At 44.9% G+C, this 15,279-nt stretch overlaps 1 protein-coding gene across 1 annotated transcript in view; it reads left to right on the plus strand.

Annotated features, from left to right (window-relative positions):
* PPM1F (protein phosphatase, Mg2+/Mn2+ dependent 1F) overlaps window positions 1-15,279 on the plus strand; it is a 40,126-nt gene that overhangs the window by 13,722 nt on the left and 11,125 nt on the right. The window contains exons 3-4 of the mRNA XM_028709730.2: window positions 11,345-11,547; window positions 13,362-13,550. Of these exons, the coding sequence (XP_028565563.2) occupies window positions 11,345-11,547; window positions 13,362-13,550 (392 nt within the window). The remainder of the gene's footprint in view (window positions 1-11,344; window positions 11,548-13,361; window positions 13,551-15,279) is intronic.

Consider the following 15,279-nt stretch of genomic DNA (forward strand, 5'->3'; position numbering starts at 1 on the left):
TCCCAGGAGTGGGAGAGGCAGCCCATCTTCTGGGGAAGGGAATCAGCGTAGCTCCAGTGGAGAAGGGGGGCAGATGGGGGAATCGACGAGGCGGTCCCATGACTCCTTGCCGGGGACCAGCGGGGAGAGTAGAGGTCCTCCGCTGCCTACGCCCTCCTTGCGCAGAAGGCTTCCGCGCAGGGAGAGTAGGAGGAGACTGGGCGTCAAAGAGCTTCTTTGCTGGAAGAAGTTTAAGAAACGCCCACTGACGGATTCTGCCAGCGATTGAGACAGCCACGGGTGAGTGGCTGTCCGGACAAGAAAGGTTCACTCAGGCAACCCAGCCAGGTGTTGGGACAGGCTTACGCACGAGCAACCCCTAGAACCATTACAATGTTTATACCACTCTCCATCAAAATTGACTCCAGGATTGTTTACAGTAGTTTATGCGACATCCAGGTAAATTTACAATTCTTACAAGCATCACCATTGGCACATTTTTAGTCCGAAAAAGAACAGTATTGGCACCTTGAGGGCGTTCCACTAATGGCATAATCACAGCCGAAAAGGTTAGCTAACACAGTGCAGTAATATAACCAGGAGGTTACCAGAGAATGGATGCAAGCTGGTGTTCTTGGTGTTGCTAGATGGCAGAATTAGAAATAGTGCTTTCATTGTTTTCTGTCGTTTGAGAATTTCATTGCACAAGACACGGCACAGCTGCAGAACAAAGATAGCCCTTGACGAAAACCGGCAGGTTGTTGCAACAAAGCAAAGGAGAACAGTAAGACAACATTGATCAGCATGACTAGCGGCATTTGGTCTTTCTGCCCCAGCCCAAGTAATTGTTGGCATCCTGCTACAATATTTTGAAAAATGGGGACTATCAAGATCCAATTATCATGTTAGTTTTTGATGATGGCAGTGAAGTTGCTAACCAGGGTAGATTTGATTTGATTTAAATCAAATCGATTTAAATCACTATTTAAATCACGGTTTAAATCACTAATCAGTAAGACTTGATTTAAATCATTTTTTTTTACAGAAAGACTCATTCTTGCTGGTATAATCTTAATATTTACAACCAGATGAAGGTTTCATTTTTGGAATAAAAAAATTTCAGTAGTTTTTACAGTTATATACTGATTTGGTTATACTACAGTATTAGAAATACATAGACAGATAATTATGAAATTATTGTGAGGTTTAATAAGTTAACTGTTTATATTTGGAAAACTTTTCTGCTGTACTTTATTGGAAGGAGAAAAATAACCATTTCTTTAATAACAGTTTAAACAATTTACAGTCATACCTCGGTTTACATACGCTTCAGGTTGTGCGTTTTCGGGTTGCACACGGCGCCGAACCCGTAAGCACCGGAACAGGTTACTTCCGGGTTTTGGCGCTCGCGCATGTGCAGAAGTGCTAAATAGCACTATGCACAGAAGCACCGAATCGTGACCCGCGTGCGCACAGACGTGGCGCTGCAGGTTGCGAACGTGCCTCCTGCACGGATCACATTCGCAACCCGAGCATCCACTATATATAGTTAAAGCAGTAACATTGTAGCATATGTATCCATGTTTGTTAACTGATGTGGTTAAACTTTTTTTAAAAACAACAACACGCACCTTAGAGTTTTAGCACACATGAAAAACTTAAAACAAATCCTTATTTCCTGATGAGTAGCCTTTGGACTATAATGTAACCTAAATAGAATACTATCTTTAGAAAGATTTTTTTCCTCCAAAAGCATTTTATTTTAAAAATCCAATTTAAAATTTAAAAAATCTGATTATTTTTATTTTAAAAAAAACATTGATTTTTGTCCACCCTGTTGCTAACAGCGTTTCATGTTCAGTCATGCAAATGGCATGGGCAGAGAAACCTGTCTCTGCCATTGAAGAGAATGGGATGGTTACTGTATTTACAGGGAATCCAGTGGAGCCCAGTAGTTCCGATCCTGTGGGTTGTCACAGTTTCTCAGCCTTGTTTTTCTGTCTGCAGAGTGGGATTCAGATGGATGTAGGGATTAGATCCAAACAACCATGAGCAGAAGTGGGGAACGCCACTAGTGTGGTTCTGTGAACGTTTACACATTTGCACAGTGCTGTGATCAGTTGCAGGTATTCGGCTTATGCGAGACATTGCAAAAACTCCTGTATAAACAGATTAACCTCCTTAGGTTTGACCTCTCTTTTCTTGCACAGCGCTTTAGGGTAAAACAGTCCTTGGGAAAAACATAGAAAGCCATATTATACCAAATCAGACCATTGGCCCATCTAGCTCAGTAGATGGGGCTCTCCAGAGTTTCAGACAGGGGAGATGTCAGGGATTTAGCCTGGGACATTTTGAACGCAAAGCACCATTGAACCGCAGACTTCCTGTGAGCAGGGAACACCCCCCCCCCACAAGCAGAAGGGGAACCTTTGGATTCAAGCCAGCAGTTTGGGTTTCATGCAGTAAAAATTGCAAATCACCTGACAGACTAAAATGCTATACACATGCCTATTAACGATACATTTCCTGTAATGTCCCCCAAGATTTGATCTTCCTAGTTGGCTTTAATGTCCTATTTGGGGGCAGTTAAACAGAGTGTTGCTTACTGTTACGGAAGGATGTGGCTTTATGTCACGCAAGCATGAATGAAAAAGCAAAAACGCCCTTCCTCCTTTTCTTCGCTAGAATGTGGCGGTGGATGAAATTGACAACGATGCAGCTAAGACTGCCGTGCAGACCTAAACCCACATGTACCTAAACTGTCTTGAAGCAATCATAGCCACTTATTATTATTACTCAGCTCTATAATAATCGAGCCACTCGCTTTCCCTCCTAACCGTTCCTCTCTCCAGCTACTCTTTCTATCTGTCACCAACATTACCATCTGTTCTGTAAGCCGAGCACGAAGCCTTTGATCCCTCCCTCTTCCCCCTCCTACTCTTAGACTTCTCTGTTCCTTCGGTTTTCAAGGGGATGCCAGTTCTTGTTTTACATCACTCATGCAAAGTTTATATCCCACCTTTCCTCCCAGGAGCTCGAGACCACCTGTGTGGTTCTCTCTTCTCCTCTCCTCACCCCATTTATAGACAGAACAACCCTGTGAGATAGATCCGGCTGAGAGGAAGCAAATTGCCCAGGGTCACCCACTGAGATTCCTGACTGAGTAGGGCCCCAGGGGCCAGCAAACTTTTTCAGCAGGGGGCCGGTCCACTGTCCCTCAGTCCTTGTTGGGGGCCGGACTATATTTTGGAAAAGAAAGAAAGAAAAAAACGAATTCCTATGCCCCACAAACAACCCAGAGATGCATTTTAAATAAAAGCACACATTCTACAAATGTAAAAACACCAGGCAGGCCCCACAAATAACCCAGAGATGCATTTTAAATAAAAACACACATTCTACTCATGTAAAAACACGCTGGTTCCCGGACCATCCATGGGCCAGATTTAGAAGGCGATTGGGCTGGATCTGGCCCCCGGGCCTTAGTTTGCCTACCCATGGAGTAGGGAGTCGAACTGTGGTTTCACAAAACCCCATCTCTCTCTCTTCCCCCTGCTTGGGTGTTCATCCTCCAGCGAAGGATATTGTTGAGAATGTATGCAGTCTTTCCAGGGTTGCAAAAAATGTTACAGCAAATTTGCCTGGGTTGAATTTTTACTGTTTGGCCAGAATTATAGCAGACAGCACCCAGAACATGGAGAAGGAGGCTGGGGAGGTTCCCAGAAATGTAGAGGGACATTAATAGCCCCAGGAGCAGTAGGGAGGTGAGTCAAGGCCAAGGTGCAAGAATGCAGCAGTGGCTCCGGCTGAGCCTTTAAAAATGCACACTAAATATTTTAAAACGGGTGAAACATGTAACAGAATCATGTGTCTGGATATGCCCATTGAAACAGGAACATTTTCAGCAGGCACCTAAAAGAAAAACACAGTGGTGGCACCTGCCTAATGTTTAGTTCCAGAATACAGGTGCTGCCACCTTAAAGGAACAACTCTTTGCAAATGCAGAATGGGCATTGCATGGCACTTGCAGTTCTGTAGCTCCAAGTCGGCACACGTGGGGCAAGGCAATCCCTTAAGAAAAGTGGTCCCAAGTTGTTGCAGGCTTTGTATACCAATAGGCTTTTTATACTCCATATACCTTGAGTTCAGCCTGGGATTGAACTAGCAGCCAGGGCAAATCTTTGAGCACAGGTGTGATATGCTAGGGGACTCTCACTCCCCCTGGCAACCGTTCTGCAGCATTCTGCACTAACTGCAGTTTCCAGACCAAGATCGAGAGATGCCCCATGTAGAGTGCTTTGGGGAGTACATAATGATGGAGGTGTCCAGCATTTCTGTGTCAATTTGATTTTATTGTTCCTTGCTTTTTAAATTGTTCTAGACTTTTTTATTATTTGGTTTGTTTTGCTTTTATCTGTTGAGGGGCAATATATCCAGGTTATATGGTGTTCCCTACTCAGCCATGAAGTTTACTTGCAGATACCGGGTGACTCCCCATCTCTCAAACTAGCCTACGTCACTGGCCTGTTGTGAGGATGAAATAAGAAGGGGGGGCAAGCACTCCACCCTGAGCTTCTTGGAGAAAGATGGGATCTAACAGTAGTATATAATGTGATGATCTTGCCAAATCCTACGTACAATTCAGTTCCTCTCCTCAAGCAATCTGTTGGGTAACTTTCCTCTGAATCAAAGTGAAGTAATACGTTGGCTCCATCTGTTGGGGATTATGAAAACTGCATGTCATTTAACGACATAGAGAGCAACATATTGCATTTACTGCGACTTTAGCAGCTCCCTAAAGTATTAGGGACACGTGTGGCGCTGTGGTCTAAACTACTGAGCCTCTCGGGCTAGCCAATCAGAAGGTCGGCGGTTCAAATCCCCGTGACAAGGTGAGCTCCCGTTGCTCGGTCCCTGCTCCTGCCAACCTAGCAGTTTGAAAGCACTCCAAAAAGTGCAAGTAGATAAATAGGTACTGCTCCGGCGGTACCATTACCCCCCTTTCAAAGCTCACTGGACTTTTCCCCATCAAAACGCTACAGGTTTTTTTATTTTAGTGCTCACAAAAAAAGTCTGTGCCTGCAAATCTAGAAACTAAGTCTATGCCTGCAAATCTAGAAACTGTCAGGAGTTTTTTAAAAAAACAAAACTTCTCTAAATGTGTACCAATAGTTATCCTCTGTTTTCCTTTGTATTGTATTAAACAGAGCTTGTCCTAAGAACAAATCTTAAGAGTTGGCAACATATTTAGACAACCTCGGAGCAACAATGAGCTATTAAGTAGCCACTGTGGGAGCCATGTTTCGTCAGGAATAAAAGTACAGTGGTACCTTGGGTTACATACGCTTCAGGTTACATACGCTTCAGGTTACAGACTCAGCGGTTAGTTACTTAATTCGTTCCGGAGGTCAGTTCTTAACCTGAAACTGTTCTTAACCTGAAGCACCACTTTAGCTAATGGGGCCTCCCGCTGCCCCTGCGCTGCTGGAGCACAATTTCTGTTCTCATCCTGAAGCAAAGTTCTTAACCCGAGGTACTATTTCTGGGTTAGCAGAGTCTGTAACCTGAAGCGTATGTAACCTGAAGCGTATGTAACCCGAGGTACCACTGTATCACTTTCTGCTGCTTCCCTTCCATGACCACAGCTTCCTCAGTTCTTTCATTTCTTTTCTGGCCTTGCTCTTTTTCTGAAAAATTCCTGAATGGAAGAGTATAGCCTTGTATTTGTTTGATCCCTCAAATTTGCACAAAACTAGAAAACTGTGCTGAGTTTTTACAGTTGCCTGACTGTGTGCTTTTTGCTTACTTCCTGGGCAGGGATTCTTATTTTTTTAAAAAACAAAGTGCACATACTCTGTTGGTACCTAACCGGCATAGCAGAATCAGCAAATCAGAAGGCAGGAACAAGCTCCCAGCGCCACAAAGCCTGACTCAGTGTCTCATAGCAATTTGTAAGCAGCCAATATTAAGCTGGTAGCCATGGTCAGGTTGGATGTAACCGTCCTTTCCCCTGAAATTCAGAAATAACTTGATTACTGGCAAAAAATAAGGTCCCTCCCAATAATGTTCCATATGGAATGAGTTACCAGCAGAAGCTGGTTTAAAAAAAAAACCCTAATTTTTTTTAAAAGGGAGGGGGGCTGCATGAGCCATAAAGATAAAGGAAGGTGTCACATCAAGAGAAGCTTGTTTACATTTGGCAAACAGCTGTTGGGGATCCTCAAGCAAGTGGTAAGATCACATGGAGAGAAAGTTGGAAATAGTTCTTAACTCCACGCCTCCAAAGCCTGTCACCAAACGGGGCATATTTACAAATCGGCCTGGAACATGGGAGGCTGCCTATTGTGTCAGACTATAGGTCCATCAGGGACGCGGGTGGCGCTGTGGGTAAAAGCCTCAGCGCCTAGAGCTTGCCGATCGAAAGGTCGGCGGTTCGAATCCCCGCGGCGGGGTGCGCTCCCGTTGTTCGGTCCCAGCGCCTGCCAACCTAGCAGTTCGAAAGCACTTTACCTTTTTATAGGTCCATCTGGTTTAGTATTGTTGACACTGACTGGTAGCATCTCTCCAGGATTTCAAAACGGGGTAAGGTAAAGGTAAAGGTACCCCTGCCCGTACGGGCCAGTCTTGACAGACTCTAGGGTTGTGCGCTCATCTCACTCTATAGGCCGGGAGCCAGCGCTGTCCGCAGACACTTCCGGCTCACGTGGCCAGCGTGACGAAGCTGCAACTGGCAAGCCAGCGCATCACACAGAACGCCGTTTACCTTCCTGCTGGTAAGCGGTCCCTATTTATCTACTTGCACCCGGGGGTGCTTTCGAACTGCTAGTTTGGCAGGCGCTGGGATCGAACGACGGGAGCGCACCCCGTCGCGGGGATTCGAACCGCCGACCATGCGATCGGCAAGTCCTAGGCGCTGAGGTTTTACCCACAGCGCCACCCGCGTCCCACTCAAAACAGGGTAGCATCATAGAAATGTAGAGTTTGAAGGGACCACGAGGATCATTTGGTCCAACGTCCTGCAGTGCAAGAATCTTTTGCGCAACGTGGGGCTCGAACCCATAACTGAGGGTATTTCCCCTCTCTTTCTGGACGTGCCAGGGATTGAATCTGGGACTTGATGCCTGCATAGAAGATGCTTTCCTTATGAGCTATGGCAACCAGGGAGTTGGGCTGGATCAATAGATTATGGCATATCATATCATAGCAAGAAAAGGATTTTCCCTGTACCTTTTCTTATTCTAATGTACCTGCATGTGGTGAGATGTTTGTATGTGCCCCCAATGAAAATTAAAGCTTTATTTTGTCAAAGAAAATACTAGTTTTCAAACCGCCCTGTTGACATGTGGGTCCATGGTTGTCAATGTCACACAAATTGTTTCCTGCAGGAAGCTGAATTGGTAAGGTCCCTGCACAAGGACTGAACCACATTGAAATGCAGCACCCGTAACCATCCCTAAATATGTGCTTATTATTTAAGGTGCGCATTGCTATGTTTCCTGCTTTACAGTGCAAATATAGTGCAAACTAAGCATATTTATTCTCCAAAGTAAACCCCACTGAATTCAATATGGCTTGTTCTCATGTAAATGAGCGTAAAATGGCAGCCTTAATGTATAAATCTTCGGAATAGTCCCTCTTGGTTTAGGAGTTGGTGCAACAAAGCAATAGTTCTCACTTAGATCTGCGGTTCTATAACTAAACAGAAAAGGAAACAGGCTTGCTATGCCGCATAATACCTTTCCAGAGGCAAAATTTGTTTTACAGCAGGAAACGTGTAATAAATAGAATTCACTTTAATAAAGCCCGTCTGTCACTTCTGCAAAACACCTGAAGTGACATACAGTAAAATGGAAATCCAGCCCCTCCAAGTTCAGCACAGTTTTGTTCTCTTCTATTAAAACCAGTGGGAAATACCTGAAATAACTTGGCTGTTGGTGGTTTATGCCTGAGTTACCATTGGATACAGTTGTTAGCCACATTGTTATGCAAAGTATTCTTCCATCTAGTCTGGGTCACAGTTGCTGTACAAGCAGTTTAGATTTCGAGATTCTCTATTGGTACTGAGGATGGGACAGAAACGTGACTCAGCTTGCCTTTGAAGCCAAATCTGTCAAATTTGCAATTCTTGAAACAATACTGAGGGCCAAAACACAGCCTTCCTTCAAAATCCGCACTTACTTTAATTTTGCAGTGCAGTCCTCCAACAGAACAGTGTTTACAAAAATGTATATATTAGGGTGAAATGGTCATAAAAATGAATATATTAGGTAGAAATGCACATAAAAATGAATATATTAATGAAAATAGCAAGCCATAATTCATTACGGTAGGACAAATTGCTTTCAAAAATGTGGTCAAAACTGCATACAAAAATACATTTCTTAGGAGAAGTTTGCACTACAGTGCTGAAGAATTTTCATTTTTTTAAAAAAATGCAAATTGCTGCAGAAATGTCGAGAACTGAATTTCAGAGTGGGAGAAATTAGAAGCTACGAGAACTAAAATTGACAGATCCCTCCATCCCTACTAGGGACTGCCTGTGTGCTTTTATCTTTATCATCATGTTGCCTGCTCTACCTGTACTTTTGTATATAAAGATATTATTATTATTATTGGCATTGGTATTCAAAATCAAAAGTAAGCATTTCAGTCTGTAAGCTTTTTTAAAAAATCAAAAATCCATCAGATGTCAAGCAAAGCCGGCAGGGAGGAGTAATGTTGGCAGATGCTGAAGCCCTGTCGTCTTTTGTTTAGTCAGACTTCAGATGGAATGTGGGAGGTGGTGGCAGACAATTGGACAAGGCTCTGCTAGCAAGGTGCTAGGCAGGTTTCAAGCTGCGCCTAGGAAGGCTGGGTTGTCAGGTAGCAGGGCTAGCCCAAGACATTTTGGCACCTGAGACGAACCACGAAATGCCGGGCCCCTCCCTGCCAGGAAAGAAGGGGTGAGTGAAGATCTGCATCAGGAATGCAAAGGGAATAAAGATCTACAGCAGGATCTGCTGCTGCCCCTGCGGATCCTGCCGCCTGAGGCCATCGCCCCACCTTGCCTCATGGGTGGGCCGGCCAGCCCTGCCTTTCAGGGAGCAGGGGACACAAAATAAAACAGTAGTTGGCACTAGGATTAGCTGGCACTCGTGCGATACCTTTTCCTTTCATAATGGAGACATTGGATCAAGCACCAGAGGGAGGTTGGCATACCTTAAAAAGTTCACAAAATGCTGAGGAGTTGCTTTAGGGGGCAGCATAGCTTGCTGACATTTTTCCAAGTTCTTCTTTTGAAAAGCATTTATGGAGTGTTCCAGTGCTGCAGTATTAACATAAGTGTGCTCAGCATCTGAAAACAAAAATGCACATAATTTATTTAAACAAACAAACAAACAAACGACAAATTGGTGCACACTGGTTGGAAGTGGGGAGTGGTTAATGGTCTCTTATTGAAAGTGGTGCTATGTAAAGGTAAAGGGACCCCTGACCATTAGGTCCAGTTGTGACTGACTCTGGGGTTGCAGCGCTCATCTCGCTTTACTGGCTGAGGGAGCCGGCGTACAGCTTCCGGGTCATGTGGCCAGCATGACTAAGCCGCTTCTGGTGAACCAGAGCAGCGCACGGAAACACCATTTACCTTCCCGCCGGAGCGGTACCTATTTATCTACTTGCACTTTAACATGCTTTCGAACTGCTAGGTGGGCAGGAGCAGGTAGCAAGCAATGGGAGCTCACTCCGTCGCAGGGATTCGAACCGCCGACCTTCTGATTGGCAAGTCCTAGGCTCTGTGGTTTAACCCACAGCGCCACCCGCGTCCCTGCGGTGCTATGAGCGTCAGCCCAAAAGGGCTTCAATCACAGGCATAGAACCTGTGGCCCTCCAGGTGTTATTGGACTGATGCTCTCATTCGTCCCAGCCAGCATTGTCAATATTGGTAAGGGATGAGGAGGAGTTGCAGTCCAGCAACAAGTGGATGGCCACAGGTTCTCTGCCTGTGATCTGAGACAGGATACAATAAGGCAAAACGAATGAGAAGGGAGAAAAGCAAAATAAACAAGTTCTGGCACCAGCACGTTCATATTAATACGTAACAAAGTTATGTCCGGTGAAATGTTTACTTTTAAGGAGGCAGGTCCAGGAGGGGAGAAGGCCAATGGCAGCTAGTCTCATGCTGCAGAGAGAACTTGGTTGTCTGTTTTCTCCCTCTGATACTGTGGTATTGCCCTGTTCTAAACAACCAACACCTTGGGGAAATGAACAGCAAGAAGCACAGTTCTTATATCACGCAATTATATCATAATTTCTTTGTGAATAGTCAGCCCACACATGAGGTTGGGGTGAAATGCCCACCTCAGGCGGCACAGGTGCAAGAGATGGCGCTCCACGTTCCTCACAGTTTCCGCCGCCACCAGAATGCCCCTGGGGCAGAGAGGCCAAGCAGCAATACTTTGTGGAATGCCCTGACTCTTGCCCCTGACTATGCCAGTGTGGATGGGGGCAGAAGGTGGCAATTTCCGTTCTGTCTCAGGTAGCAAAACGGGAGGAGCCTTCCCTGTCTCCTACGCTGAGCAACACAATCATAAAAAGGTAAAGGGACCCCTGACCATTAGGTCCAGTCATGGACGACTTTGGGGTTGCAGCGCTCATCTTGCTTTATTGGCTGAGGGAGCCGGCGTACAGCTTCTGGGTCATGTGGCCAGCAGGACTAAGCCGCTTCTGGTGAACCAGAGCAGCGCATGGAAATGCCGTTTACCTTCCCGCCGGAGCGGTACCTATTTATCTACTTGCACTTTGACGTGCTTTCAAACTGCTAGGTTGGCAGGAGCAGGGACCGAGCAATGGGAGCTCACCCCGTCGTGGGGATTCGAACCACCGACCTTCTGATCGGCAAGTCCTAGGCTCTGTGGTTTCACCCACAGCGCCACCCGTGACCCTAACACAACCGTAATCAGTCCTTAATGAGAAGAGTGGAACAGCCTTAAACACCATTATTGTTGTTTTATTAAAATCGTGCAGTATCTTAGGTAAGTACAGTGGTACCTTGGGTTAAGTACTTAATTTGTTCCGGAGGTCCGTTCTTAACCTGAAACTGTTCTTAACCTGAAGCACCACTTTAGCTAATGGGACCTCCCGCTGCCGCCGTGCCGCAGAGCACGATTTCTGTTCTCATCCTGAAGCAAAGGTCTTAACCCGAGGTAATATTTCTGGGTTAGCGGAGTCTGTAACCTGAAGCATATGTAACCTGAAGCGTATGTAACCCGAGGTACCACTGTAAACAGATGAGAAAAACCTCAGATCAGTGGCAGGTTGAAGGAGAAAGGCAAATGATGCAATGTAAGCCCCCAAAGATGACTTCTCTCTCATTTTATTTCCATGACAGTGCTGGATGGAGGCCCTTTGCAGCGCTGCTTCTTTAACAAACTCTGGGACGTTTGCTGCAAGTGGCAGAAGCAGCCGCCTCCGCCTCCGAAGCCGCTTCATCGCTACCTCCAAGTTTCCATCCATGCAACCCGTAATACCCGCCGGAAAATGGAGGACAGGCATGTTTCCCTCCCAGAATTTAATCAGCTGTTTGGCTTGACGGTAGGTTTCTAGGGTGAGAGAACACTGGTGGCGTCAGGACAGAAGTCCAGAGAGCCACTCAGCAGGAATAAGCTAGGGGCAGAGGATACAGCAGGGCTGGCATAGTGCATTTTGAAATAAGTGAATTAATACATGTTGCCATCTAAACTTTCATAATAATGCTTTAGATCAGTCTGTTGGAAAAAGTAGCCTTCCACTGTGGCTTCCGTTTCAACCATTGTTTAATGGTCTATTTTTGAAACCTATTCCACGAAAGGTAGACTCTCCATCCTTGGAGGTTTCGAAGCGGGAGTTAGATGACCAGCTATCATCCTGCATTTCAGGGGGTTGGATCAATGACAGTTGGGGTACCTTCCAAAACTACCAATTCTATAGATTCTCTGAAAGAGGGCCGTGCCCCCACAACACCATTACCTGCAGGAGCATCTCCACCCCCATCACTGAGATCCAGCTCCGAGGGCCTTCTCGGTGGTGGCACCCGCCCTTTAGAATGCCCTCCCATCAGATGTCAAGGAAATAAACAACTCTCCGACTTTTAGAAGACATCTGAAGGCAGACATGTTTAGGGAAGTTTTTAATGTTTGATGTTTTATTGTGTTTTTAATCTGTTGGGAGCCGCCCACAGTGGCTGGGGAAACCCAGCTAGATGGGTGGGGTATAAAAATAATAATAACAACAGCAGCAGCAGCAGCAACAACAACAACAACAACAACAGCAGCAGCAGCAGCAGCAACAACAACAACAACAACAACAATAATAATAATAATGATGATGATGATGAAGTCCAGGGTTTAACATGAAGTAACTGCACAACTGTGAGAGAGTGCAGGTACTCACAGATAGGGAAGGGGCACAAGTTTAATTTAATTCACACTTTTGGAAGCACTACAAGAACCAAAGCACAGAAATTTTGAACCTTCTCTTGAGTTTTACAGTGCAGTTTCCCATCCAAATAACGTTCACAAAAACATATATGCTGGGGGTCAAGCGTCAATGAAGATGCATATATTAGACAAAAACACTCAATTTTAGAGGAAATTGCAATAATGTGCATATTAGGTAAAGTTTCTGGAAGTTGGATGAAGATCACGACAGAGTTCACACCAAGTTCTTTGAGGAATCTGTTATAGAATAGCCATTGGTTGAGCACACTAATCTCAAAACTATTTGCTAAGTTACTGTTCTGACATAATAAATATATTAATCTGAGTCTTGAAAATCCTTGCTCCACCCCCCACCCCCTGGACTAGTTCTAACTATGGTGATTTGGGGAGTGGGGTTCAGGAAAATTGCTTAAGAGATGAAAATGCAGCTCTAGGTACATGTCCTGTGCAAAACAGTGGGTTGTAGCCAGTGTAGTGCTGCTAAATGAACGTCATTTAGTGGTATACCTGTTCCACTGGCCAAATGTTTTGCACCAGCAGAAGGTTGCTGCATAAGAAAGTGCAAAACCAGGTCGCTGCAGATTTCATTTCACAATAGATTTGAGCAACCTGTTGCACAGCAAAGTAGCACACCTGTTGTATTGGAATTATTTATCCTGGGTCTTGTTACTGTTTATGCTTTGGCTTCTAGGTCCCCCGTATTGGTTGTTTTTCTACTTATTATTTATTTGTTTCATTAAAAAATTATATGCCTCTTGAGTGTAGAAAAACCTCACAAGAGTTTTATGGGGCGGGGGGAGATATAGCAATGAAATTATCACTGAAAAAATTCTTCAGCCCAGTAGGGCCATTCCGATACATTCACAGAAGAAGTCACATGTGGTAAAAAATTATCTTTGCCTTCTCTTTACATGTCCTTGCCTCCGGAAGGATGACGTGGACCGAGCGTACTTCGCCGTGTTTGATGGTCACGGAGGAATAGATGCGGCTAACTATGCAGCTGCTCACTTGCACGTAAATGTGGCACATCACAAAGACCTTCTGAAAAACCCGGTGGAGGCCTTGAGGGAATCTTTCCAGAAAACAGATGAAATGTTCCTTGCTAAAGCCAGGAGAGAGGTGAGTGGAGAGAGGCGAGTACTGCAGTAATTATAGATTGTTGGCTTGCCAGAGGAGTGGGTACAGCGAAGCTGAGTGCTGAGAAATGTGTCCTCTTGGTAATTGGCTTTTCTGTAGCGTTGCAGAAAATCCCGGGTAAATAATTTATCGGTTCACTTAATAGACTTTTGCCTAAGAATCATTGTCCACAAATCAGAGGAGGTGAAAGGTTTAATTTAGGCCAACGCTGATGGATGTTGGGGTCTTTCCAGAGGGGTAGCCATGTTTTTTTAAGCCCAGTAGGTTCATCCAGGTTACTTTCTGTTCACTGTCATTCATGCAAGAATCCAGGGAATGAGGGGCTGCAGTACATATGCCAAGAACTAGGAGAAACTGCATCTGGGATTAGGCTGCTGTAGCCGATTCCTTCTTTCTAATTCAGGTAAATTGGGAACCTGAGCTATAACCAGGGTGGTTTCTCTTGTTTGAATGGTAGCATAGTGTGAGAGAGAGTAAGTAAGAAAACTCGTATAGCGTAGTAATGTAGATTACAAGGTCATTTGGTGGGCCAGCCATTCCAAAATAATGCTGAAATGGACTGGTTGCAGATCAAAGTGATTTAAATAGCAAGGGGGAAAGTGCTTTTAAAACCTGTTTTCCAGCTACGCAATTTGTATATTTTCTGAACAAGCATGTATATGAACTGTTTACTTTAAAAAAATCAAAACTATATTGGTTTGCAACTAAATAGAGCACTTTTTAGAAAGTTGAAGCATAATCCAGACCTCTAATTGAGCTGTTTAGAAACAAGGTGGACATTTGCGAAGGTTAATCAGCTACCATTTGACACTCCCTATGCACATAGAGGGACAATCCCTAAGTACAATCATTTAACCATAAAATGCCCAGAACTTTCCTGAGGCCAGACTGGCAGTTAGTACTAGGGAGCGGGTGGCACTGCGGTCTAAACCACTAAGCCTCTCGGGCTTGCTGATCGGAAGGTCGGCAGTTCGAATCCGTGCAACGGGGTGAGCTCTCGTTGCTCTGTCCCAGCTCCTGCCAACCTAGCACTTCGAAAGCACACCAGTGCAAGTAGATAAATAGGTACTACTGTGGTGGGAAGTTAAAAGGCGTTTCCATGTGCTCTGGTTTTCACCACGGTGTTCCATTGTGCCAGAAACGGTTTAGTCTTGCTGGCCACATGACCTAGAAAGCTGTCTGCTGACAAATGCCAGCTCCCTTGGCCTGAAGTGAGATGAATTCTGGATCCCATAGTCACCTTTGACTGGACTTAACCGTCCAGGGGTCGGCTTTAGCTTTTACCTTACTAGGCAGAATAGTAGCTTTCCTTCCAATATATTTTATTTTATTTATTTTGAAATGCATCTATTGACCTATATAAAGTGTCCTCTGGGTGGTTCTCACAAAACAGATCTACAAAGTTAAAACACTAGAAACAACACAGGTGTGTGTGTGTGTGTGTGTGTGTGTATTTATATCCCTGCCCATTATCTTCACTCCTCTCACTATTCCAGGATCAGCCACCAAAAATCTCTTCTCATTAATTACTCCAACCATTCTCCTCTACTGTCCCCATGTGGCTAGAATTCCCTCCCTCTGTCTGTGACGACAGTTCTGTCTTTCCCCATCTGTACTATCCATTTAAAGCAGTGTTGTGCCACTTTAAGCAGTTATGGCACACACACACACATCCCACCCCCCCCGGAAGAATCGGAGAACTGTAGGTGCT

This window comes from Podarcis muralis, chromosome 16 (genome assembly GCF_964188315.1).
Source record: "Podarcis muralis chromosome 16, rPodMur119.hap1.1, whole genome shotgun sequence".
NCBI classification, from domain to species: Eukaryota; Metazoa; Chordata; class Lepidosauria; order Squamata; family Lacertidae; genus Podarcis; species Podarcis muralis.